The sequence below is a fragment of the Acipenser ruthenus genome, chromosome 4 (genome assembly GCF_902713425.1).
Source record: "Acipenser ruthenus chromosome 4, fAciRut3.2 maternal haplotype, whole genome shotgun sequence".
Lineage (NCBI taxonomy): Eukaryota > Metazoa > Chordata > Actinopteri > Acipenseriformes > Acipenseridae > Acipenser > Acipenser ruthenus.
In genome coordinates this window covers 25,542,362-25,567,396 of record NC_081192.1, presented here as the reverse complement: position 1 = coordinate 25,567,396, position 25,035 = coordinate 25,542,362, and the positions used below count along the sequence as shown (strand labels likewise).

Sequence of the window (25,035 nt, the reverse complement as noted above, 5' to 3'; positions counted from 1 at the left end):
GTCTCAGAGGTCCGTTTAAAGCGCAGAGAGCATCATGAAGAACAAGGAACACACCAGGCAGGTCCGAGATACTGTTGTGGAGAAGTTTAAAGCCGGATTTGGATACAAAAAGATTTCCCAAGCTTTAAACATCCCAAGGAGCACTGTGCAAGCGATAATATTGAAATGGAAGGAGTATCAGACCACTGCAAATCTACCAAGACCTGGCCGTCCCTCTAAACTTTCAGCTCATACAAGGAGAAGACTGATCAGAGATGCAGCCAAGAGGCCCATGATCACTCTGGATGAACTGCAGAGATCTACAGCTGAGGTGGGAGACTCTGTCCATAGGACAACAATCAGTCGTATACTGCACAAATCTGGCCTTTATGGAAGAGTGGCAAGAAGAAAGCCATTTCTTAAAGATATCCATAAAAAGTGTCGTTTACAGTTTGCCACAAGCCACCTGGGAGACACACCAAACATGTGGAAGAAGGTGCTCTGGTCAGATGAAACCAAAATCGAACTTTTTGGCAACAATGCAAAACGTTATGTTTGGCGTAAAAGCAACACAGCTCATCACCCTGAACACACCATCCCCACTGTCAAACATGGTGGTGGCAGCATCATGGTTTGGGCCTGCTTTTCTTCAGCAGGGACAGGGAAGATGGTTAAAATTGATGGGAAGATGGATGGAGCCAAATACAGGACCATTCTGGAAGAAAACCTGATGGAGTCTGCAAAAGACCTGAGACTGGGACGGAGATTTGTCTTCCAACAAGACAATGATCCAAAACATAAAGCAAAATCTACAATGGAATGGTTCACAAATAAACATATCCAGGTGTTAGAATGGCCAAGTCAAAGTCCAGACCTGAATCCAATCGAGAATCTGTGGAAAGAACTGAAAACTGCTGTTCACAAATGCTCTCCATCCAACCTCACTGAGCTCGAGCTGTTTTGCAAGGAGGAATGGGCAAAAATTTCAGTCTCTCGATGTGCAAAACTGATAGAGACATACCCCAAGCAACTTACAGCTGTAATCGCAGCAAAAGGTGGTGCTACAAAGTATTAACTTAAGGGGGCTGAATAATTTTGCACGCCCAATTTTTCAGTTTTTTATTTGTTAAAAAAGTTTGAAATATCCAATAAATTTCGTTCCACTTCATGATTGTGTCCCACTTGTTGTTGCTTCTTCACAAAAAATTACAGTTTCATATCTTTATGTTTGAAGCCTGAAATGTGGCAAAAGGTCACAAAGTTCAAGGGGGCCGAATACTTTCGCAAGGCACTGTACTTCTAGAAAGCAAAGAGTGAGGGTGATGTTTTCGCATTGGAGGAATGTGGGAAAGGCAGTCCTTAAGATGTATAGATTTATGCTTTTTCTGCTGCTGCAGATATAACAGCTCAGTGCAATCTGCAGACCACTGCTGTGACAACACTTTTATTATTTCATTTCAAATAGCCTTGCCATCTACTTTGGAGCAGTGTAGCTTTCAGGAGAGGGCGGCTGGGGGTAGGGGGGGTATTGCTCCCCGTAGAAGGGTTAAAATTAAAGTGTTACTGTTCTGCTTCTGTGTGTCTTGCATTGAGGGTCCCGGGGGTCCTGTGGGATTACAGGGAGTTGTGAGAAGTAACATAACTGGTCAGCAGGCATAATCCACTCCCTCTCCACTCTCTCCCTCGGCACCTCCTCCCTTTCTTCTTTTATAGCAGTTGTTTCTCTCTCTCTCTCTCTCTCTCTCTCTCTCTCTCTCTCTCTCTCTCCCTCTCTCTCTCTATCTCAGGTTCCCAAACCTATAGTATTTTTTTTGTCCTTGTCCCTGCCTCTTGCTTCTTAAGAGCTGCCCAGCAGTCTCCCTGATTGGATTGGGTAGTTTGTCTTGACACACCACTGTGCTGAGTGCTTGAGGACGTGTTTCAACAGATGGTTGGGGTTAGTGTGTGTCATCACATTCGAGAAGGGATTAGAGAAGGAAGGTTGTCTTCCAGGAGCTGTGTGGTCCTCAAGTGTGAACCCTCACAAGAAGGGGGAAAAGGAGACAAGGGGGAATCCAGTTTAAACCAGAGGAACTCTTTCTTTTCAGGTAAATTAAAAGATAAAACTTGCTGCTGCTTTTTTTTCAGTTCTGTGCAGCAGTCCTGCAAAAACAGTTGGCAGCTTCATATCATGGTGCTGTAGACGAGACAGATAACCATAAAGTGTGGTTTGATGCTTTTAAGATACTAATCTCATGCTTAAAGTTTTTGTTTTTTTAATCAAAGTTGCATTGGAGTAAAACATTTTAAAAAATCAGTCAGTACATTTTCACTGGTAGGGAAAAAATGTGAACAAGACAGATATAAAGTACTATTGGATGTCAACATGTACAGTTTAAAACCTGTTCTTTTTCTGTTGAATTTCTGTAGTCATTTCTGTAAATGTCTTTGAAAGGACAAAACATAAAATTAACTATTGGAAGTTTGCAGCTGTCAGTGTGCTTGGGTGTAGCACTGCTTTGTAGAGAAAGGTGTTAAAAGACATGCTTTTAAAACCTACAGTACATATAAAAGCATTTTTGCCATATTTTACAAACGTGATCATTATAGAGAAAGCATGCGCAGCAGTACGCTTTACTTCCATGAGACATTGTACTGTATATGTTATCATTAATTCTAACCCTACACTCTCCAGAATGAATCTATTACTAAAACTATTACTTGTGCTAGCTTTACTAGAGCTACAGGTATACAGTATGTTTAATCACATCTGTGTATTTGGTGATTTTTCTAAGAAACTTATTTTATTGACATAAGATCTTTTCAGTAGATTTAAGATAGATGTAATTCCCCAAACTCTTGAGTGCTTTGATTTGTTCTTTGCAATTCACAATTCATGGCCCAAAACTTTTCTGCAGCAAGCATGTAAAATAAAACGGTTATCCCCAAAATACTGCAGCTGAACTCTGAATGTTGCCAATTACCTTAGGGAAAGACAGATATTTATGTTTCAATTTAAGCATTTAACTTCACTAAAATTAACAGTGAAACATCTTGCCAATAATTTAAGATATATGTTACCTATCATTTTAGATATTGCTGAAGGCAGTAAACAATGTGTGAGCTGTTTGCAAAAAAATTGTGTGCCTGAAGGAGAAAAAATGAAGTAAAGGAAGTGGAGTCAGATATACTGTTCTCGCCACTGATGAACTTTCAGCTATAAAAATGTGTCCCAAAGAATGACTATACCATTATACAAAATAATACATGGAAACATATTAAAACAGTCTGTGCGCTGCAATTTTCAAAAAACTTGAATTTTAACAACTTTTGAAAACAAATGTATTATTGATTTTTTAAATGGTTTGCTACTTGTATTGTTTAGAGCTTTTCAAAGTAATAATATTTCAAAGCTTTTTACTCCACTGTGTTAAATTCCTAATTTTTTTTCAAAAGTTTAATTTTAAAAACACCCTCTGAAGTTACAAAATGATACTTAAAATCCAGATGCTCTTAACTCTAGTTCTAAGCTTTAGTGAAAAGTGTTGAGAAGAATTTTCATAATGCATAGATTCCCTAAGTGTTAATGATATCAACATAAAATAGAGCATTTTTCATTGGTAAGATAGGAGGTAAGATAACAGTGTTCAAGCACTCGGAAGTTTCAGTGACTCACATTCAAGTTCAATAAACTTCCACATTCCCTGATTTCAAGAGCCAGGAAACACTGACAAGCTTTTAGATAATGTTATACTAATTCACACTGCCAAATGATTTGGTTTATTATCATTGATTACAGATAATGGGAAAGGCAAGTGACGTTTTAACAGCGTGCATTGGTATTTTTGTGTTGTACTAACACAACAGTTTCATAATATAGAGCTAGTGGTATCTGAAAGCATATCAGTGTTCATTTGTTTAAATTATTTTTACTTTTACTGTTTCCTTTTTTTAAATTCTTAGAAATGCCAGCTGCTTGCATCCAGAAAAGAAAGATGATTTGAGGCGTGCTCAGCAGTAAATTTAGGGTTTTAAGGGTTGCGACCTGCGGGGTCAAAAGTGATCAGGTCATAAGAATCACTGAAAATCCTTACTTGCTTAACAGGAGTAAAAACTGTTTGCACTTAACCAGCTCCCTAATGCAAGACCTGGCAATATCTAAATTGAGCCAAACTCACAACATTACAAAGAATCGGATTGCTTTCTTTGCAATATATCCGGGTGCCCAAATACACTAAAAAGAATCCCTTCTGACTTACATTTTTAATAGCAAGCTTATGCTGCGGTCTTAGTTGCAAAAGTTGTCTCTTAGTATGAATCTAGTGGGCCAGACAACATGAGTTTAAAATATATGAGCAGGTCTCAAATTACACTGGAAGGAGACATGTGTACTCTGGCGCATGCATTGTCAAGTGCATTTAGGAACAAAAGATACATAGACATACAACACTGTAAGTAAACAATAGCAACAACTGTAACAAATATTTTGAAATGCATGGATTTCTACTGCCGACAAAAATAGGATTACAATAGCTATTTTGTAGTCTTCTACTTGAGACCAGTTTTGCTGAAAGAATCTGAGCTAACCATGGCTTTTGTTAATAAAGAGGAAATATTATTCATGTGACAGGAGCACAATGTGTTTTGGGTTGCCAGTGCAGTAATCCATCAAATGAGACTGGTAATCAGTACACATCAGTGCACCTGGATGGAAATGCATTCTAGTACACTGCCACCATCCAAGCCGCTCAAGAGTTTGTTGCAGGTACATCACTGACTCAATCAGAAACTGTCATGTAGGACACAAGCTTACCTGTGAGACTGATACATCTTTGAAATGTAGGTTTCAGCAAGTTTATTAATTTTTTTATTCATTCATATGTAGAGCAGTTTTCCAATCTTAATAGAAGCTTTCATGAGCATTTTATGAGAAAACAATTAAATGTACCATTTAGGATATCCAAACAAATTCCTTTTAAATATATAAAGAGAGGTTGGTACCATTCTTTGGAATTAAATAAACTTGCACACATTGCATTAAGACAATGCTGTTAAACAGCCTAAAGCTTGGATCCTCCGGGAACGTTTAGCAGCTAATGGGGATAAGGAGGGACATGAACGAGCCACATTGTTAACACTTCTGTGGATTTGTTTGTTTTGGCTGCTATTGTTTTGTTGACCTGGAAGCCAATTCACTACCAGACAAGATATGGTCCCACAATCTGATAAGAGAACCAATTAACACTCTTTGTGTTACATTCAGGAGACAGAGGTGTGTGTCTGTCAGTGAGAGTGTATCTCTGGGAAGTCTCTTGGGAGTTTTTCCTACTCAGGAAAAGTAAGAGTTTAGTACTGGAAAAGAATTTGAGAAAAAAAGATGGTCAGAGCGTGCAATCCAAGTTTAGTTTAAAAGTAACTAAACTAAACAAAAACAAAATTTGAATGTAATTACCAAATTGTTAATAATATCCTTACAATTTAATGGGCAAAAGGAGCAATGTCTGCTGTGCTTTTCAGTGACATTTTGCATATGCCATTATATTTTCCACAGTTCTCTAAAACTCAGTGGGACCTATTTTGAAGGAGTGAAAGGACAGTGCTGATGTCATGATGAGAGCTTTGAACACACCAGACTGGTCATTGAGCTGCATCATAAAGACATAAGAACTTGACAATTAGAAAAAAGCATTTCAATAACAATCTAAGAATTGTTATGATGCCAATGAATGAGAAAGGATGCAGAATTTATACCAGGTGCACAAAGAACAGCATTTCCTGTGCTTGCAGTTTTATTATGTCTTTCATTTGAAAGGTAGTTTAACATGCTGGCAACTATGTGGTACTTTATTATAATGACCATCATTTATTTTTTTAGGGCTGTGTGATCTAGAAGTTTACAGGATTATTGCAGAAATAAAAAGTGTGCACTGTAATACAGGCTATATATTTTCATTAGTCTTCCTTTAAGTCTGTCTTTAAAAAAAATAAATAAATAGGTTTACAATTCAGCTAAAGAGACAGATGATTGAAGAGGAAACATGGCACCCAAATGTCTCCAGGAAAAGTGAATGGATGTTCCCATTAGTCAGTATTGTGCAGAGAGTCTTCTGTCTTGTTTCTGGTGAATGGAGGTCAGGGAACTGGCTGCCATTGGGCAGGGTCCCCCTCAGCTGTCCCAGAGCCTGCAACGTCCTTGCCCTTGTCAGTTCTGTTGTATTATAATCTACTCCCTGGAGGGAAGCAATCTTATATTTGAAAATGAATAGCCTGCCTATATCACATACAATTAAATTATAGTCGGAGTGCATCCGATTGAAATTTGGAATAAAACATTGAACCACCGGTGGTAGAAGCTTTCATCTGGGACCAAAGTTGGCAAAACGGATCTCTTAGTTATTGTGGAGAATGATGGCAAGCTTGTGGACACTTTGTTTTACTTTTTTGTATTAAACAAATTTTTGTTGCTGTAGGTTTTTACATAAAAATGATGATTAGCAACCAGAAGACACTGTTCTGCTGTTGGCTTCAGTAGTGGTATGCCAATAATAAAAGAAAATAAAAAGATTATATATACAGTTGTAGTCAAAAGTTTACATACCCCAATGGAAATGCATTATTTCCAGATATTTCTCAAAACCAAATAATTGTAGGAAAAATCTTTTGTAGCAAAAGTTTTGCTTTTGTGGATGAGGAAAAAAAGTTATAAGAAATAGACTACAATTATTTATTTCAGCAATTATTTTGCAAAACTCCAAAAGGCACCTTCAGCAATAATTAACCTCTTTTAAACAATTAGGGTATTTGTCAATGAGCTTTTGGCATGATTCTTTAGTGATTTGTGACCATTCTTCAACGCAAAATTGTTCCAGTTCAAATTCTGAGGACTTGTGCTCTTGTGCTCTTGTGCACAGCCTTCTTCAACTCATACCAAAGATTCTCAATCGGATTTAGATCGGGACATTGACTAGGTCATTCCTTGATTTTATCCTTCTTTAACCATTCTGAAGTAGATTTTGATGTGTGCTTTGGATCGTTGTCGTGTTGGAATGTCCAGTTGCACTTTAAACCAAGTTTTGTAGCAGAGGGTTTCAGATGATTGGCCAATATCTTTTGGCATGCTATGGAATCCATTTTACCATGTATTGGAACTAAATTTCCTGTGCTGTTAGAGAAAAAAACATTTCTAGAATTAGGTTCTGTATTATCATATTGACATTTTTAGCACCTTGTAGACAATACTATCATAGCATCAAAGGGTATGAATACTTTTGAATTAGCATTTTTGCTAATAACTTTTTTTCCTCATCCACAAAAGCAAAACTTTTGTTACAAACCATGCCAAGCTCCAAGATGCAGATATGTCATTTCCAAATAGGATGTGTTATTTTCCCATTAACCCACCATGGTATAATCACCGCCTAAATCTTAAAAGATAAAAAATAAAAAAAGAAAAACATGATTTTTCAATTGATTTTGTGTTTCAGACACTCATCAGAGGTCAGTTCCAATGAATAATTATAAACTGTCTTCTAGGCTATATTAAGATTGCATATTTTCATGTTTTTTCCCCAGCTTTCAGATGGTAGAGTTATGAATGTCTGACTTAGTGCATGCAGTGAATTACCCAGGTCATTGCTTGTCTTTTTTTTTTGGGGGGGGGGTTGTTTTATAAATAGTGCCTCATCTACTCTGAGAGGCGAGATTGAGATGTACAGTTCCACTAAAAAAAAACCTCCCTGTGGAGTTCGACAAGTTTTGAACTAAAAGTTTTCTAATGTACCTTTAGGCTGAAAAGGTAGTTTTTATGAAATATCTAACAAAGGTCAGATATTTTCTCAAAGGGCAAGTGATAACGAGCTGTTTCGTTGAGAGGAGCATTGTACTTAAACTGTTACTTGACATAGACTCCGTTCACACTACTGTGCTGGCCCAGGGCCACCTCAGGGGCCGGCGCATATTTAGGTCTGCAACTCTGTTTACATTTGCTGTTTAAGGCGCCTTTGCGCGTTCGCATATGTGACTTTTAATGGAACGATAGCCTGCACGGAAGAGCATATACAGTAATCCTTGATTTGTAGCAGATGTTTCTTAATATATATTTTTTCAATGCAGCACAGTAGCAATTTTATAGTATATCTTTTAAAAAATCATATAGTATTGAGGGGCAGCACGGTGGCGCAGTGGTTAGCGCTGCTGCCTCACAGCTCCAGCGTCCTGGGTTCAATTCTGGCCTCAGGGGTCTGTCTGTGTGGAGTTTGCATGTTCTCCCTGTGTTCACGTGTACTCCGGGTACTCTGGTTTCCTCCCACAGTCCAAATACATACTGACTAGGTGGATTGGCCTCTCTAAATTGCCCCTTAGTTGTCCTGCGATGGACTGGCGTCCCATCCAGGGTGTAGTCTGCCTTGCACCCTGTGTCAGCTGGGTTAGGCTCCGGCTCACCGCGACCCTCTATAGGATTAAGCAGTTACAGATAATGGATGGATGGATGGATATATTATTGACTATTTTGACTTAATGTTATGGTGTGTAACGGGGTGATGGTCCGAGCTTACCCCCACCTACAATCACATTATTCTTGTAAGAACACAGAGGTATTTAGAACGCGGGAAACAGCAACTTGCTTGTGTTGACAGGTATGAATATTTATTTTCGTAATGGATACTTCTCAGATTGCAAATGACTATCAGGTTGTACACAATGACTGGCATTCACAAGACAAACTCACGACTGACCACCTAATATACTACTGCTCCCTCCTAAGGAAAGACATGGCATTAAACAATGTTAAATACATTACACATGTTTCTTCTCATTTATACGTATATTTGTTTAACCTGCATGAATACTGTCTTTGTTCACAAACACAATTGTTAAACTATTCTATTGTTTACTCATTATTATTATTATCATTGTTATTGTTATTCTCTAGTCCCTAACCATTACCAGTAAAGACCGAACATTCGCATTACCCCTTCTCTTGGAAGATTACCGAACATATGGCTACAACAAAATCCTTGTCCCACATGTAAACGACAACTTCATTAAGGGAATCGCCCTAATCTAAATACAGCAATACGCCATCACTTATCAAATACACTTTGCTCAACAACATGCACGATACATAATAAACCACTGCTCTAGTGCCAGTAAAATAACATCAACAATAATAATCACAATAACAGGCATTGAAATATTACAGTGGGTCTCAACAATCTTAATATTTGTGGATGAGAACAGTATTTATGTGTGTAAAAGCAAGCAGCTAAAGAAATGATCGGCATTTTAATGTAAAGACGCACACTTCTGTAGCTTTGTATATCGTTGCATGCAAAATAAATAATGGTGGCTGAATATGCCAAGTTGCCAGCATTATCAATCATTATTGAGATTGACAATCCTGCAGTTTTTATATTTATCGCTTAGTTACTAAATAACAGGAAGAAAATGTAATTGTGACAAATTAAGTATAATTATGAATGCACTGCAGCTTGTATATTATGTGACAGAAACAACCTGAATGTTAACTCGCTAGATTTTTTAAAATTTAATATTTTTATAATTAAAGTTGTATGATGTAGAAATAATTACCATTCAATACTGATCCACTGCCGTCTTGCCTAGCACAACATTCAGCTTTCTATTTACCTTTTGCGCGTGTGGGAGTATGGGAGTGTTTACTGAGCTACGTAACCACATTGGTCATGTGATACGAAAAGCTGGCCCTAAATCTGCTTTGCGTTCATATATATGTAAAGGCCGACCCTGGCCTCGGATTGCAGGCCCTGGGCCTCATCGACGCGGCGGCCTAAATCTGGGCTGGCCCTGGGCCACCTCAAATCGTAGGTGTGAACAGGGTCCTATTTACCTCAAGTGATGTCCTCCAGCAGTGTCTGCCAACTGTTCAGTAGAGTAAATACATGTGCTTAGCAATGGTGTGGAAACACACTATAAGTTTAGACATTTGCCTATTCGGCCATATTTTTCAATAACTTTCACACAACAAACATTTGGATGCCCAGCTCAGAAAAAGGTGAATAATTATGTAAGAGAAACTTGATCATTGTTATATAACTCAGCTTTCACAAGATACGGCGTTCACCATTTACAAGAAAAACATGAGATTAAAATATGTGTCTCCCATTTTACATTCCGCCAGATTTTAAGTTAATTGTAGCCATATTTGTTTGCATTGTTGAAATCTGTTTCTCATAATTATGATGCATTACAGAAAAGGGATCATACTATGGTTGTTCACTCAACAGGATCTCTGGGCTTCTTCCTGAGGAGTACATACTAAATAATTGTGACAACAGGATCAGTCGGTAGGTTTTCCAATTACTGTTTGTTTCAAATTGGCTGTTTAAGTACATTTTCTCATGTTCAGATAGAGAATATAGTTTCCACACATTTGCACAAAAACTAAACTAAAAAATAACCAAATGGAAGAACCTTTAAAATATGATATGAAAAAGCAGTGACCAGTCTGCACAAGAAACAATTACGAGAACAATAGAAGTGGAAATCTTTTGAAGTAGAAATCAACATTTGTATAAACCTAAACATCTATAGATGGAACATTCCATGGAAAGGAACATTCTGTAAGATAAAGGTTTCCTTGAATTAACCAGAGCTAACCTGACCTCTGTCAATAAACACTACACTGGCAATAGTTGATATTGGCAGAAAGGGTAGAAAAAAATATTTTATGACTTGGAAACTCCTTTGAAACTCTGCTGAATCAATATCTCTCTTGGTAGATGTTCTGATAAATAAGCAAATAGTTATTTCTTATTCCTTGTTCAGCAGAGAAAAAACTATTAAGCAAAATATTTTTCCTTTCCTTTTCTTTATCAATTTATTATGTTAATGTATGTTACTGCATATTAAAGTTAAATGCGCATGGGGTTGTGACAGTGTTTTACTTTAATTGAATACCATTTTGTTTTGCTTTAGTGCTTTATGCATTGGGCACATGATCCTCCTCTTCATTAGTGCTTGTTGCTCAATAGCTATTGGTTTTCTTGCTCAATAGCAGGAAGGAAATAAGTACTTAAAAAAATGAGCAGCCTCTGAGAATCAGTTAAAAACACAAAATTCAGGAAGATCTAAAAAATAACCAGGATCAACACTAAAAATGTTTTTTTACCGTTCATATACCCTGGAGTTGAATTGACCTTAAAAAGGTCAAGACACCTGATAGCTATGATTACAACATTTTGGTATGATGCTGGCTGGCCCTGATTAGAATATGTTGGACGATTCAGCAATGTGTACCGCTGCTTTGATAACGCAGTAAACATATCATTAAAGTCTGGAGAAGTCTGATGACAGCTGCATTCACGTTTTTTTGCAATTGCTCTTATTTGAAATTGTTCTTATGCATGTATCACACTTACTACGTGCTCTTAATGGGATTTACTCTTATAAGCAAATATTTTTACTATATGTTTACTGCTCTTAGTCGAACTCGCTCTTAAATGTAATTATATGTTGTATTCTTTATTTTGCTCTTATTTGAATTTGATCTCACGTTCTACTGATTTTATTGTACTTTCTAACTGCTCTTATCTGTAATGTGATATTTTGTAATGTAATATTGTGTAATGTGATATTTTGCAATGTGATACTATTTTGTAACAACTGGAAGTTGCCCTGGATAAGGGCGTCTGCCAATAAATAAATAACAATAATAATAATTATCAACAACCTTGCAGGCCGCTTGTGGTTTGAGGATTATGAGAGCCAGAAGAGGAACTGAGATGGATTGAACTCCTTCTTCCTCTATCTGTTCTGCTTTCCTCTCATTGTGAAAGATATTAACTGTTATTAAGGAGTTTTATGCTGAGGGCAGATTACCAGTAATCTTTGCAACCTAGAAAGAACAGGTTGTGAAGGAGATTCTTTGCGCATGTCACCACGAGTAGCCAGGGAAGGCTGCAGATTGATTAAATGTAGCAATGATCATTTAAATCATTTAAAAGAATAGAACAATGTAAATCAGGTAAAAGTTTTAGGACACAGGCAATTTCAATTTGTATCTTAAAACTCTTGCCATGCAATGGTAGACTACACACCAGACTGTAAAATGACACGTTGAATGTTTTATTAATATTTACTCATGTTTCGTGTCACAATTCACATTTTCAATTAATCAGTGTTAATTGAACAGTTAAAGTCTAAAGCTCCTTTCTGTAACTCGCTTCTTTCGCTGTAGATATGAACAGTGGTGAAGTGACCGGTTTAACACTCAACCACCTGAGACGTTCTTAATTATTACAGCATTCACAGCAAGCTTGTCTGGCAGCAGGCTTCCAGAAGGTAACTGGGCCAGGGTTTTAATTTATGACCTTTCACGCTGCAGACACACACTCTAAAGTTCTCAGCTACTGTGGAGCCCCAGCAGGGAATATCTTGCTAGAATGTATGAGATCCCTCCTGAGTGAAACCCTGCTTATGGGTTTTAATCATTTCCCTCTTAACATTCTAGAACTCCCTTCAGCTTTCCCATTGGACCACCTTGTGGCATGAAGAAAATGTATTTTGAAGTCTCTTGAGCGAGATAGATTTAATTATATATTTACATGCATTCATAATTAAGGACAGCGCTCTGCTAGATTAGAGACTACAAAGGCTTCCTTTCAATTTATCTGGCTCCATTTTAATTTAATCAAAGTGTAAATTGTTTGCACTAAAGCATGGCCATTCTTCTGAAAATATAGAAAATAGATATTTATTTTCCATTTTAATAATTGCAACTGGCATCTGCAGCAACCTGCTTATCTACTGTTCCGTTTATCTTTATCTTTACTGTTATATATTTAAACAGACCTATGCTTTTTTGTCTAATGCAAATTGTTTAAGATGTGCCAGATGGCCAGAAAATGTGGTTTTATGGAATTTAATATATAACAAAGAACAACTGTATGACTTTTATCACCATCACCAGCAGTTGTGCCTAATCAACGAAAAAGCCCTTTAGTAATAAGTTATTTTGAGTGAGATAATTTAATAAGCTGCTAAACGGTATTTGAAGGAGCAAAAATCTCTTAGCAGCTCAGGCAATGTGTTAATAAAGTTCCAAGATTTTGAAATTCGCAGCCAATATTTTATAGATGAAAGACTAGTTGAGATTGAATATCTGGTATGGTTGCTAGCACCCAAAATTTCCACTACAGAGTGCCCCAGAAGTCAGGAACAATAGTCAAAATTGAAAAATATTATTGTTCATAAATAATGTTAAACATATAAAGATGGTCTTTTAATAAACATTTATAGCCACAGGTTCCAGACTTGTGAAACATTGGCTAAAAAAAATACATACATAGTTGTATACTCGGATAAAGGCATATATGTGAGTTAATGCACCAAATGACTGAGGGGCTCTTGGGGAATAATACAAACCAACAAGAATAGGCGTGTAAATATAGCTCTGCTTCAAGGCTGAAGGCCTTGCTGGTAAATGACAGTGTTTTGTTTTCTTGGTAACTACGACAGTTAAGACTGGTTTCCTATAATGTTGATAGCTTAATTTACTGGTCTTTCATTTGTACTTGTTGGAGTGTCAGGTGATAGAACGCTTTTCAGCAAAACATATGGGCTGTTGAACCTTATATGACATGTCCCAGTTCACCATTGAGGCTGAGCTGTTTTATGTCAGTGTAAAGTCCCAAGTGTGTTTTTCCTTTCTGATGTTATGAAGAAATGGTTCTTTTACTTTCTATACGAGTTAAATAAACACCACATTTAGTTTAATTAGAAAGATTATGGCAATATTGGAATTATGGAAAATATATATATACTGCAATATTTTATTATTTAGATATATATTGTTTTTTTCATAACAAAGGCTGTAAATAATAATTTAGAAAGAAAGCTGCAAAACAAGCTTTGATGACCAAAGATAAACATTTTCTAAAATGTGTTTGGGGTTCTGTTTCTTGAGGTTTGTTTTAAAATCTTTTTTAGAAGAGTGACAATACCATACAGTATAATGTGGTTAAAGTGAAATCTTGCCTATATTTTTAAGATACATTAAGCCCTGTTTACTTATGTTTGTGCTTGTGCAAGTCATTAAAACACTGTATTTTCTTACAAAGTAAGAAAATTGTGCAAGTCATCAAACTGAAGGAAGATGCCAGGCCCATGCTGGGATGTTTTCTCTAAAACCCAAGTAAAAATGTAGCTTGGTATAACAAAACACAATTTATTAAAAATAAATAAATAAATAACAATATTAAATATTAATCAGTTTATTTATTTACATTCCCCAAACATTTCAATGTTGATAGTATTATAAGAAACACTTATAAAATGAAATGTTTTGGTCCTACTCTACTTTTGTTGGAAATGCTTTATTATTAAATTAAAAGGCAGCTACTCTAGTGTATTGTACAGAATGGTAACTATGCCATAAGGCTTTAATAACCCTCCTGTTCATTGTTCTTGTGTGCCTAAGCCTGCACGGAAATTAAATCGTCAGAGAGAGAAGGGATTTAGACTGCTTTGAAATATGCATTGTATGAAATGGTCTCTGGTGACCAGCCTTTATGAATGGACAATTTAATTTTGGGCCATGTCATCTGGTTTAATTATGCCAGTCTCCTTTGTATGACAAGTGTACTTCTTGTGTGCTGAAACAGTCTTAAAAAAATGGAACTGAGTGGTGGAGAACTGAATATCGAAGGTTGTTACTTGTGAGTCATTTTCTTTTTTTTGTTCTTCAGAGACTCGACAGTACTTTTCAGGTATTTTACAGGCGCTCATTAAATAGTTAAATACAATTTTACACAAAAAGTACTGTAATATGAAATAGGTTGTGTGAGTCAGAGTTCTGTAAGTTGCTGTACAACTGATTCACATTATGCAAACCATGGATTTTTTAATTTTTTTTTTGAGGCTTTGAAATAAATTGGGATGTATTTATCATTAAGTTATTGCAGGTTTTTACTTGCTGCAGTGTGTTATCCTGGAGAAGCGTCTTTCATAATTGAAATACCTTAGTATCTGCACTGTGACAAGATATAGAACTTACAGTAGTAAATGATCGAAGTGAAATTTGATTAAATGGTACAAAAAAAACCTGACAGCTAATACCAATAAATCAAAGTTTTATAATTGCACCCGTCTGCTCCAGTACTGTAAAATGCTCATCTTTTCTGCGCATGAGCCATCTCTGGTACTGCTTTCAGAAAAGTGCAATTTTCATATTGATTACGGTATGTTTTCCGTCAAGACACCCTGGCCAAGAGTAAAACAGACTTCACAAGTTTCTTTTTTTTGTTTGTTTATGTATTTATGTATTTAAAATCAGCTCAATCCAACAGTGTCTCTGCAAGCCGGAAGCTCCAGCCATTTAGTCGTGCGTGCGTCATCCACAATCATGTCATAAACAGGGAAGTAAACAAAAGAATAAGTGATTTCACGGATGGTTTCAAACACACACTTTTTTTTTCCATAAATTTAGTCGTTGACAATTATTTTTTTATTATTTTCTCCCAATTTAGAATGGCCAATTATTTTTTAATCTCAGCTCACCGCTACCACCCCTGCGCTGACTCGGGAGGGCGAAGACGAACACACACTGTCCTATGAAGCGTATGCCGTCAGCCAACCGCTTTTTTTCACACTGCGGATTCACCATGCAGCCACCCAAGAGCTACAGCGTCGGAGGACAACGCAGCACTCGGGCAGTTTACAGGCAAGCCTGCAGGCGCCCAGCCAGACTACAGGGGTCGCTGGTATGCGGTGAGCCGAGGACACCCTGGCCGACCTAACCCACCGTCCGTCCCTCCCTTACACAATCAATTTGTTAAAATTGATATGTTTTTAAAACGAGAGAGTACTAGCGATCTAAGTACAAGTCCAATGCCTCCACCTGAAAAGAAAAGCAAGCCTGTATCAAGGAAATATGACCACAGTTACATTGAGTTTGGCTTCATTGGTGTGGGACTGAAAATGATCCAGCTCCAAAGTGTGTGTTGTGCCTAGAAATGCTTGCAAAGGAAACCCTGAAGGCTTCCAAATTTAAAAGGCATTTAATTACCCGGAATGCACAAACAAAAGCTGTGGTTTATTTCTTAGAAAACAATTAATCTATTTGCCAAGATGTGTTTTAAGGAAAAAAAGCCCTGAAAGCATTGTATCTTGCATCTCTGCACATTGCAAAATCAAAAAAGCCTGAGTCAGGGAGGAGCTGGACATCGTTGAACAATGCTAGGTAAGGAAGTCAAAAGATCAAATGTGTGCCATTGTCAAATACTACTGTACAAAGTAAGTACTACTGTACACAGGCGTATTGAAGGGGGTGGGAGTGCTCCATCTATAGCCGATTTTCCATCTTAAAAATATTTTGGGAACTGAAAAATTACTGTGTTTGGAACATATACTGTAGCAATGGCAGGCGTTGGCGAGCCGAGAGCTGATTTCGTAAGCAAAAACAAAAAGTTGTTTTCAGCTTCTTGCAATTTACCGTGAAAAATATGCATTTTATTTTCCTTGCAGCATTTTACAATGTAAAGTCATACTTTTATCAGCGCGGTGCATTTGATTACTGTGACAACGGGGTCAAACAAATACCGACTTCATGATGGTGTTTTACTTAAATTAGTCTGTACATTGACCTAGCGAGTCAGTGGCATATATGATGTTATAATTTACTAAGAATTTGAAGGTATCTGTGGTTTTAAAACTTCATAATTATTTATATGTAGTATTAGAAATGTAAAGAAAAATACAAAAATTTGGGTTTTGTCATTTAAGGTTTGCCGTTGTTTAAAGGTTTGCCGTTAAACATTTCTCCAGTGCAAAATATGGAAATTGCATGTTCCTTTGTCAACATAATTTAAAAAGGTTTACAAAACTTGAAAATGGTTGCTGAATTTGTCACTCAAGGTTGTTTTAAAAAATCTATTTGTCTGCTTTTTATGTTTTTTTTTTTTTTTTGCAGTCAACACATTTACAGAACATTGGGCCCTATTCATTACTGCATTTTTTTCATAGATAACGCTGGCGTCACAATCCACACTAGAAAACGAAGAAAACGACAGTTCCGAGACAGAATGTATTATATGACACTTACAGATGAAGAAATAGAAAAAGAGGTTCCACTTGAGCTGTGGAAATATATTGGAATTGTACAGGGATCTTGAGCCAGAGATTCACTGTAAAACAAGAAGGAGTCAATCCATTGCTCCAATTAATAGATAGCTAGCTGCATTAATGTCTTACAGTTCAGGATCATTCCAAAGAAACAACAGTGATGCATTTGGATTCAGTCAGTCCACAATGAGTATGATTGTAAAAGAAGTTACCAATTAATTACTATCTAGAATATCTACTTATATCTCCTTCCCACTTAATGCAAGGGAACACAATTCTGTGAAGCAGGGATTCTACAATATTGCAGGCATGCCTAATGTTTTAGGGGCAATCGATTGCTCGCATATAGCCATAAGGGCACCATCTAATAATGGTAACGTGTTCTACACATGATGCGTCCATTTGGGATCGAAGTGCATTATGTGCCTATTTTGAAGGTGATAATTGTCCTGATGGCTTCTTACTGGGTAATTGTAATGTATTATTTATTGTCTATTTCATCTGTACATTGTAATGTTCACTGTTGTGTGGGACTGGCATTGCTATCATCTGCTAAATGGAAGTAATAATAATAATACAAACAGGACTTTAAATATTAATGTAATTATTTTATAGGAGACAGTGGTTATCCCTTGAGATCCTATTTGATCACTCCAGTGAGCAATCCAAATGGAGCAGCAGATGAGAGATTTAATGCAGTGCATTCAGCATCAAGAACGGTCATTGAGCAAACGATTGGATTACTGAAGATGCGCTTTCACTGTCTTGAGAAGTCTGGTGAATCTCTTCAGTATGATCCACAAATGTGCTGCAAAATCATAGCAGCCTGTTGTATTTTACATAACATCGCACAGAAATCTGTTGAGATAGTGACTCTTTGGCCACAGAAAACGTCATCTACAATAATGACTGAAATAGAAGGGGAGAGAGAAGACGACATCTCATTAACACTTTCTCCTCGACATGATAGGCCTGTGACGTATACTAATATGGGTAATATTTGTATCCATATTCTAAAATAAGTGTGTTTGAGGGATTGAACAGGAGGCTATATTATTTTATGATAATGTATAGGCTTCATTATGTTTATATATGGAAGCAAAACATATGGACAATAAAGTGGACAGTAATGGATAGGCCTACAGATTTGATTCAGTGAAAAAGTTGTATTAATTTATATTTGAATTAATTGCATGCCGATTATATAGACAAATACAAAAAGATGAACAGATGTAGTCACAAAATAACATTGATTCAACTCCTTGTAACTTTTTTTTTTTTTTTTTAAATAAAAGGCCTATTGGAAGGATCCTTCCTATCCTTTTTCAGGAGACATTACTCTAACGTTTGTCTTTTGGAATGTATTCCTGCATTCATCCTCTGTGTTCTCAGTTTTAGGGTTGCAGGTTTCATTTTTTTTTCTTTATTTTTAAGCCACTGATTTAGCAGATATGAAGGATGCTTCCCACTCGGTGTGCATTCCCTGTGAAGCAGTATACACAGAGTCGGTGGATATGCATTTGTCTTCACTGCTAGCTGTGGAACTGCACTTGATAAAATAATTTAGGGAAGCGGACATTAAATGTTAGTTTGTTGACCATATCTCCAAACAGATTACCGTGCATAGCCATGTGCCACTCAATTTTAGAAAGAAAGACATTAGTTTCTGATTCTGCATTTGGATTTCTTTCCTCAAAATCTGAATCGTAATGCACGTCACCACTATCACTATTTAAATTGGTAGGATCAGCAACATCCTGATTACTGAGGAAGATGACAGTTGTGTTCAACGCTTCTTCAGCCTGTGGATGTGGAGTGGATTTCTCATGGTTTCCTGAAGCAAATCAATTCATACATTTAGCTGTTGACTACATCAGCAATATGCCTCGATCACTTATTAATATGCATTACCTTTGATTGCAAGGTCAGGTTTTGTATTGACAATGCTGGTGACACAATCACGGAGATCTAAAATTAAAACATGACATTTATCTTCTAATGGTAATACTAGCCCCCTACTACGACTACGACTAATAATAATAATAACACCACCACCACCTAGTTATATATAAACCTTTTTCATTTGCCTTGAATTTTGTTTTTCTAGATAATGTTTTAGTTGCTTGCGGGTCACTATCAGACTCATGCGTCTCCACCACGAACAGGTTCCTTTAGGAGTATGCTTCCATAATTAAGGCGTGTGGGCTCTTTAAATAGAGCTGCTCCCGTGTTAATTAGCCGTGGATTGGGCGTTCCCACGTCGTGAAAGGTGATTCACGAAACACCGTTCGTCGCTTATGCGTTAATTTACTATTTCAATTAATGAATCACGAGTAAAGAGATTTGCGAAGTGATACCGCAAACCCCGATAATGAACGCTTGTTAATAATGAATAGAGCCCATTGATACATTTTTAAAGATTGTTTCAATAGCGACTCGAGTTTCAATTTTTGAATGCTGTTTAACCTTTTGGCGTAGCGCAAATACGTCCAAGGTTAGCTCAAAGATATTCTATTTAATAGAATAGAAATAAATAGATTATCTTTGGTGAGCTGTACCTGAGAAAATGCAGTTAAAACGCGCAGCCATATTTAGATGGAAACGATGTGCCCTCAGCAAATTCTTAGTTTTGGTTTGAAGGCAGCAGGAGCATAGCCTTTCTTTTTGTATTTGCTTGACAGACGCCCTTATGCACGGCGACTTACAAAGGTAACAAGTTACTACAATAAGCTAAGAAACAAGTGACACAGCTTTTTTTTGTTTGTTTGTTTCTGTTTGCACTTTTTTGTAAAATGAAACGGTTTTTGCAATTATTGTGCACAGCGTGTTTGTTTGTGTTTGTAGTGTATACGTGCAACTACTGTTAAAATGTAAACTGCTAAAAATGTTCGCCTTACTTCACTCTGCACTATACATTTTCAGTCTTGGCTACTTTGCTCTGTTCCCACCTCTTTGAAGAAATGTCACACGATATAAGATTACAGCTCACTGAACGGCTTGGTAAAAGTTGCATGTTCACTATTCAAATTGAAGCGGCGACATCGCCGAATGTGCACAACTTTCATGCCACCACCAGTTGAAAGGGAGCTACACCTGTGCTTTCGCAGAGATGTGCCAATTTATGTGTCTGCTGTTAACAAAAAAACATAATAGAAACGAATCCAGTCAAATCTTCATTATTTTCATTCGTTATGATTCCAAAAGAATTCCACACCTCTTATGTACCTCGCAAACTATTATCCACTACAAGATAGAAACCCTGCGCTATCTTTTGTTTTAGCTCGTCCACAGACCCGCACCCGAACCGTAAACCGCGGAAGTTCACACTCCGACCCGAACCTGACCCGCTTTTGCCGACACCCGCGGGTACCTGACCAGATGTAGGACTCTACATCCAGTAGCTTTGTGTATTTTGAATATGTCATGGTTACATTGCGGTTGGAGGTTTAAAAGATGATGAATTAATTTTAGTTGTTGTGCTTTAGATACACTGTACTGAAATGTTGGGATGAATTAAATTACTAACAAACATTTAATATTAAATATTAGACTATCCCGTTTAAAAAAAAAGGTGCATTCTGTTTTTGCCCATTAATATGAAAATGTTTGTGCTGCAATTTATTTCAATTTTGTATTCTGCAGTGGCATTTTTTTATTAGTGTTACCTGGCTCTTTCCAGTACTTTTTAAGTTTTTTTTTTTTTTTTTTTTTTAATGGACAGATCCAAAATACACCAAAGGTTATTAAAATGGGTTTGAGCATAAACAAGCAATGTGTTATCAGATTTATTTTCCAATTTGGTTTCCTCCAGCTGCTTTAGCCAGTCTGAAATGAAAACAAAAAAACCGTGGTCTGGAATGCAAGGCTTACTGCAGACGATCATTAATATAAAAGCAGTGAAAGTGGTACACAATAATTGCCACATAAAGAACCAATGCACAGCACTATCGTCACCAATAAGTAACGACAGACTTATAACAATTTGCCAAATGTTGTGTTTGTGGAGAGTGGAAGTAAGGCATACCGTAGGAGACTCTAGTTGAAATGGTTGTGGTTATGTTATAAAAGCCTGGCTGAACAAAAGAAAGGGCTTACATTTTGCTGAAGTGTAGAGGATTTAATTTTGGGTGTTACTTCGCACCAGTCTATGTTCTCATACTGGAATCGTTTTTGGTGTCTAAACTCCCTCACAGCATCCTATATAAACATCACATTCTTCTGTCACCCGACAATGCTTTGTTCACTTCTTTCCTACTGCAGCTGGAAAACCGTGTAGGGCAGATTTTCAAATGTCACTGGTAGGAAATAGGACTTCAGAAGTAGCATGAATGAACAATTGAAGTTCAAGAATGTTAATCAAACCTTTGCAGCCAGGTTTGATTTAATTATTTTTCTAACATGTATTATTGCATTATAATATAAAGTTTGCTGTTCATCAAACCTTTTGACACTGCAGATTGCTGTAGCACACCATGGTTGACCAGTATTTAAACTTGTGTATATAATATATCGGTGCTACCCCGTTATAACGAGATCCGTTATAGTGCAGAATTGGTTATAACACGGTAAGGTTGTAGCTCCCATTTTCCCCATAATGCAATTTGACTCACAAACTTTGGGTTTTATTGTTGTTTTACATTAACCTATTTAAGCCCATTTAAGCTGAAACTGGGACATACAGTACTTATAAAACAAACACACTGTCAACTAATGTTAAAAAACAAGTACGAAACAATACAAGTGTGTACAGACATCCTCGGATTCTGTGTTATTTATTTACAGTTTACAACATTTATTATAAAAAATATACAATCTAAATAAGAGTGGTGTAAACTTTAAACTGGTGGAATAGCAGTTTCTATTATACTGTATATATTGTAACGACCCAGGATTTATACTGTTACATGACTGGTCTACAGACTGTGTGTGTGTGTCTGTTTGTGTGTGTGTGTGTAAGCAGGGAAGCGGTAAGCTTGCCTTAGCCGGGATTGATTGACGTCCTGGTAGGTGGGGACAGAGCTGACAGCCGAGTCAAACAAGCTGTTGTGTCAATGTGCAAGACTGTTTGTTTTTGGTGTGGCCCAGGCTGACGGGTCAGGAATAATCGTCCCAATAAACCGTGGATTCGAGTGCCTGCAAATTGTGTGTGTCTCCTTCCTTCATTTTCAATGGTACGCTACAGTATTAATTTGGCCATTGAAATCATTTTGGGAACAAAACTGCCAATATTTGTAATAAGGGAAAAAAACACAAATAACACGGTCACATGGACCCCGACAACTGCATTATAACTGGGTAGCACTGTATATATATAAAGCTTGGGAGTCCAGACTGAGCATGTCTGGAACCGGCCATTTTGTACTGCAGGGATTCTAACAGTGCCAGTGTTTGCTCAGTGTAGTCAGGTTGATTGAACTGGCTGGTCTGGCTTTGTCTATCTAAAAAAAGTTTTCAGTCCACAAGAAATTAAAAATGTTCATACAGGAGAAATTCAGAAACCTGACGTCTTGCAACTGGACTGTAATTGCTGCTGATTTCCATAGCTTATTTCTGTAATTGTTTTCTTAAAAACTAAAATCCAGCAGCATACTATAACAAGAGCTATTGCTTGAGCCAGATTTAAGCGCCCTTCCTTGTGTTAAGGACACCTGCATCAGTAGGATGTCTATCAAGGTCAGATTGACTATCAGATCAGTAAGAATGCAGCAGTGATCTGCATAATGAAGAGGCAGCTTTGTACTGCGAAAGAGTCCACGGCTGTGCAGTTTGTGCTGTGAATAGGATCTTGGCATTACTGGGTATATGCAGTAATCTGGCGAGACGCACAGTGTTCTTTCAGCTACATATCGTTTCTTTAAAATATGCATTGCAGTTGCTGAGTTTGAGTTTTTTCTCCCGATGATGACCTTTTTATATTCCAATTAGTCATGCTCGCTCATCTGGTACTCGGTATCAAATGGCTAAATAGAAGAAAAAGTCTCAGGTGTGGGAGGCGAGTCTTTTTGATGAATCTCATTAAATTATAATAAAGACCGGTAGGATGCAATCCCCATGCTTGTTTTCCATAATTAGCAATGTAAGGATGATGACGAATTGATTATACAGCCTTTACTTTGTTTTAAAATATTTTATTGCAACTGGATATCACCATATGTATTTAATTCTAAATAGGAGGGGAGCAAGCTATAGCTATAGTTAGGATTTTTTGTATGCCTGTGGTTGGAATACTGCTGAAAATGTCAAGGAATGCAGGCTAAGTTTATGTTTCATGACAAATCCATCATTAGCAATTACAGGGTTGGATTTATGCAGCATAAATACCCCCCACTCCCTAGACCCTGTGGTGTTTCCACCAGGGTTCACGGCCATGAGGCATTGACTGACAGGGCTCTGATAGGCTTTCTGTGGCGTCTGGGGAGAGCAGAGCTTCTGGGAGTAAGTTAGCCAGCTAGGGGTTATCTGCATTACACTGGCTGATATTTACAGGGATGTTGATAGACAAGGCACGGTAAAGAGCTTTCACTAATCTTTCAGAGTTTGTCATACTGTCACTTTTTAAAGTGAGTGCTGAGGAAGCTGGAGCATTTGAGTAGAGACTATTTGATGTTACCCAGGCGGTGAGTGACTGACCTGCAGGACTCCATATCTTAATTTCTCTCCTGAAAATGTTTGCGTTTTTTTGATTAAGGTGAGATGGCATTGCTTTTTTTATTTTTTAAAAGTGTGGCAGCTGTGTGTTTTTTGAAAATATAGGCACATTATTGAAATGAGATCTGTGTGAAGACAGTTTCAATAGTAATTAATAATATGAAACAATCTGATAAAAAGCTAGTTTTAAGTAAAGCTGTGTATATTTAGATTTGACTTCTAACATACTTTAGACAGCAGATGTTACTGATTTTATGGAAGAGTGTGGTTAATAGGTTTCAGCAGGAGCCTGCGTTTTGGTCCACTTATACCAAAAATAAGGAACTCACTGTTACTATACACATTTACCTCCACATCGTAACTGTATCCACACAATTAAAATGGAAATGCTTTTGTTATAGTTATATCAATTGGCTTTTTCTTATTTTTTTCTTTCTCCAGACTAACATCAAAACTCCAGTTACTGATTACATCCGAGGTATAGTTGGGTGGCATCAGATCTGCCACAATGAAGTGTTTCTGTTTCGCCTTGTTTCTGGTTCTGTTCATTATTGAACTGCAAAGATGTGATGGATCAACGACAGGAGGACAGGGGCTGAAAGGGCGCGTGCAGCGGGACAGGCGCAACATCAGACCCAACATTATCCTGATCCTCACTGACGATCAGGATGTCGAGCTTGGTAAGTCAACGTGTCATTTTCCTTTTTTTTTTTTTTTTTTTCTCTTTTTTTCTTTGTCAGGCTGACAAACATTTTGGATAACTCCTTCATCCATTTGCTTTTTTGTTTTTACTTATTCACACAAGTATTTCTTGGAAAAGTACATTATTTTTGTAGCAGTGGAAGTGGTGGTAGTCATTTTGTTTACTTCTTGGAGAACTTAAAAACTGTAGAATAAAAACTGAGCAAACAATGTGAAAGTTGCAAACTTTTTGTAGATTGATCAAAGTAATACATTATTATAATTTATAAAATATCAACATATTTTAATCATTTTTTAAACAAAAATTCAACCTCAGCAGGATGTCACAAGCACGTAAACTTGCATTTTGTAACATGCAAACAGTAGCCAATTATATTTAAAAGTACTTCACTTATTTTACAAGCTTATTTAAAAGTGTGACAGCAAGAGGCAGTCCCATATGACAAAACATGTTGCGCTCAGCAGTATATTACCTATGGCATGACATAACCATGACAGAGGGTTAGATGCTGTACAGTATAATTTAGCATGTGGAAGAGAGAGTGGCCATGCATTTTTCTGTTTTATTAAAGGCAAACATCTGTTTAATTGTATGCATCTCCGCAGTTTATTGGTAAGGACATAGAT

General features: G+C 37.0%; 1 protein-coding gene across 6 annotated transcripts in view; it reads left to right on the top strand.

Annotated features, from left to right (window-relative positions):
* LOC117400528 (extracellular sulfatase Sulf-1-like) overlaps positions 1 to 25,035 on the top strand; it is a 103,507-nt gene that overhangs the window by 23,223 nt on the left and 55,249 nt on the right. For 2 of the 6 annotated variants that reach the window (XM_034000624.3, XM_034000627.3), the window contains exons 1-2: positions 1,743 to 2,066; positions 24,148 to 24,386. In XM_034000624.3, coding sequence (XP_033856515.3) covers positions 24,215 to 24,386 — 172 coding nt within the window. In that variant the 5' untranslated portion in view covers positions 1,743 to 2,066; positions 24,148 to 24,214. Of the gene's footprint in view, positions 1 to 1,741; positions 2,067 to 10,223; positions 10,284 to 19,513; positions 19,768 to 23,524; positions 23,747 to 24,147; positions 24,387 to 25,035 lie in introns of those variants that run through there. The other 4 variants (XM_059022227.1, XM_059022226.1, XM_034000626.3 and 1 more) reach the window with 4 other exon arrangements.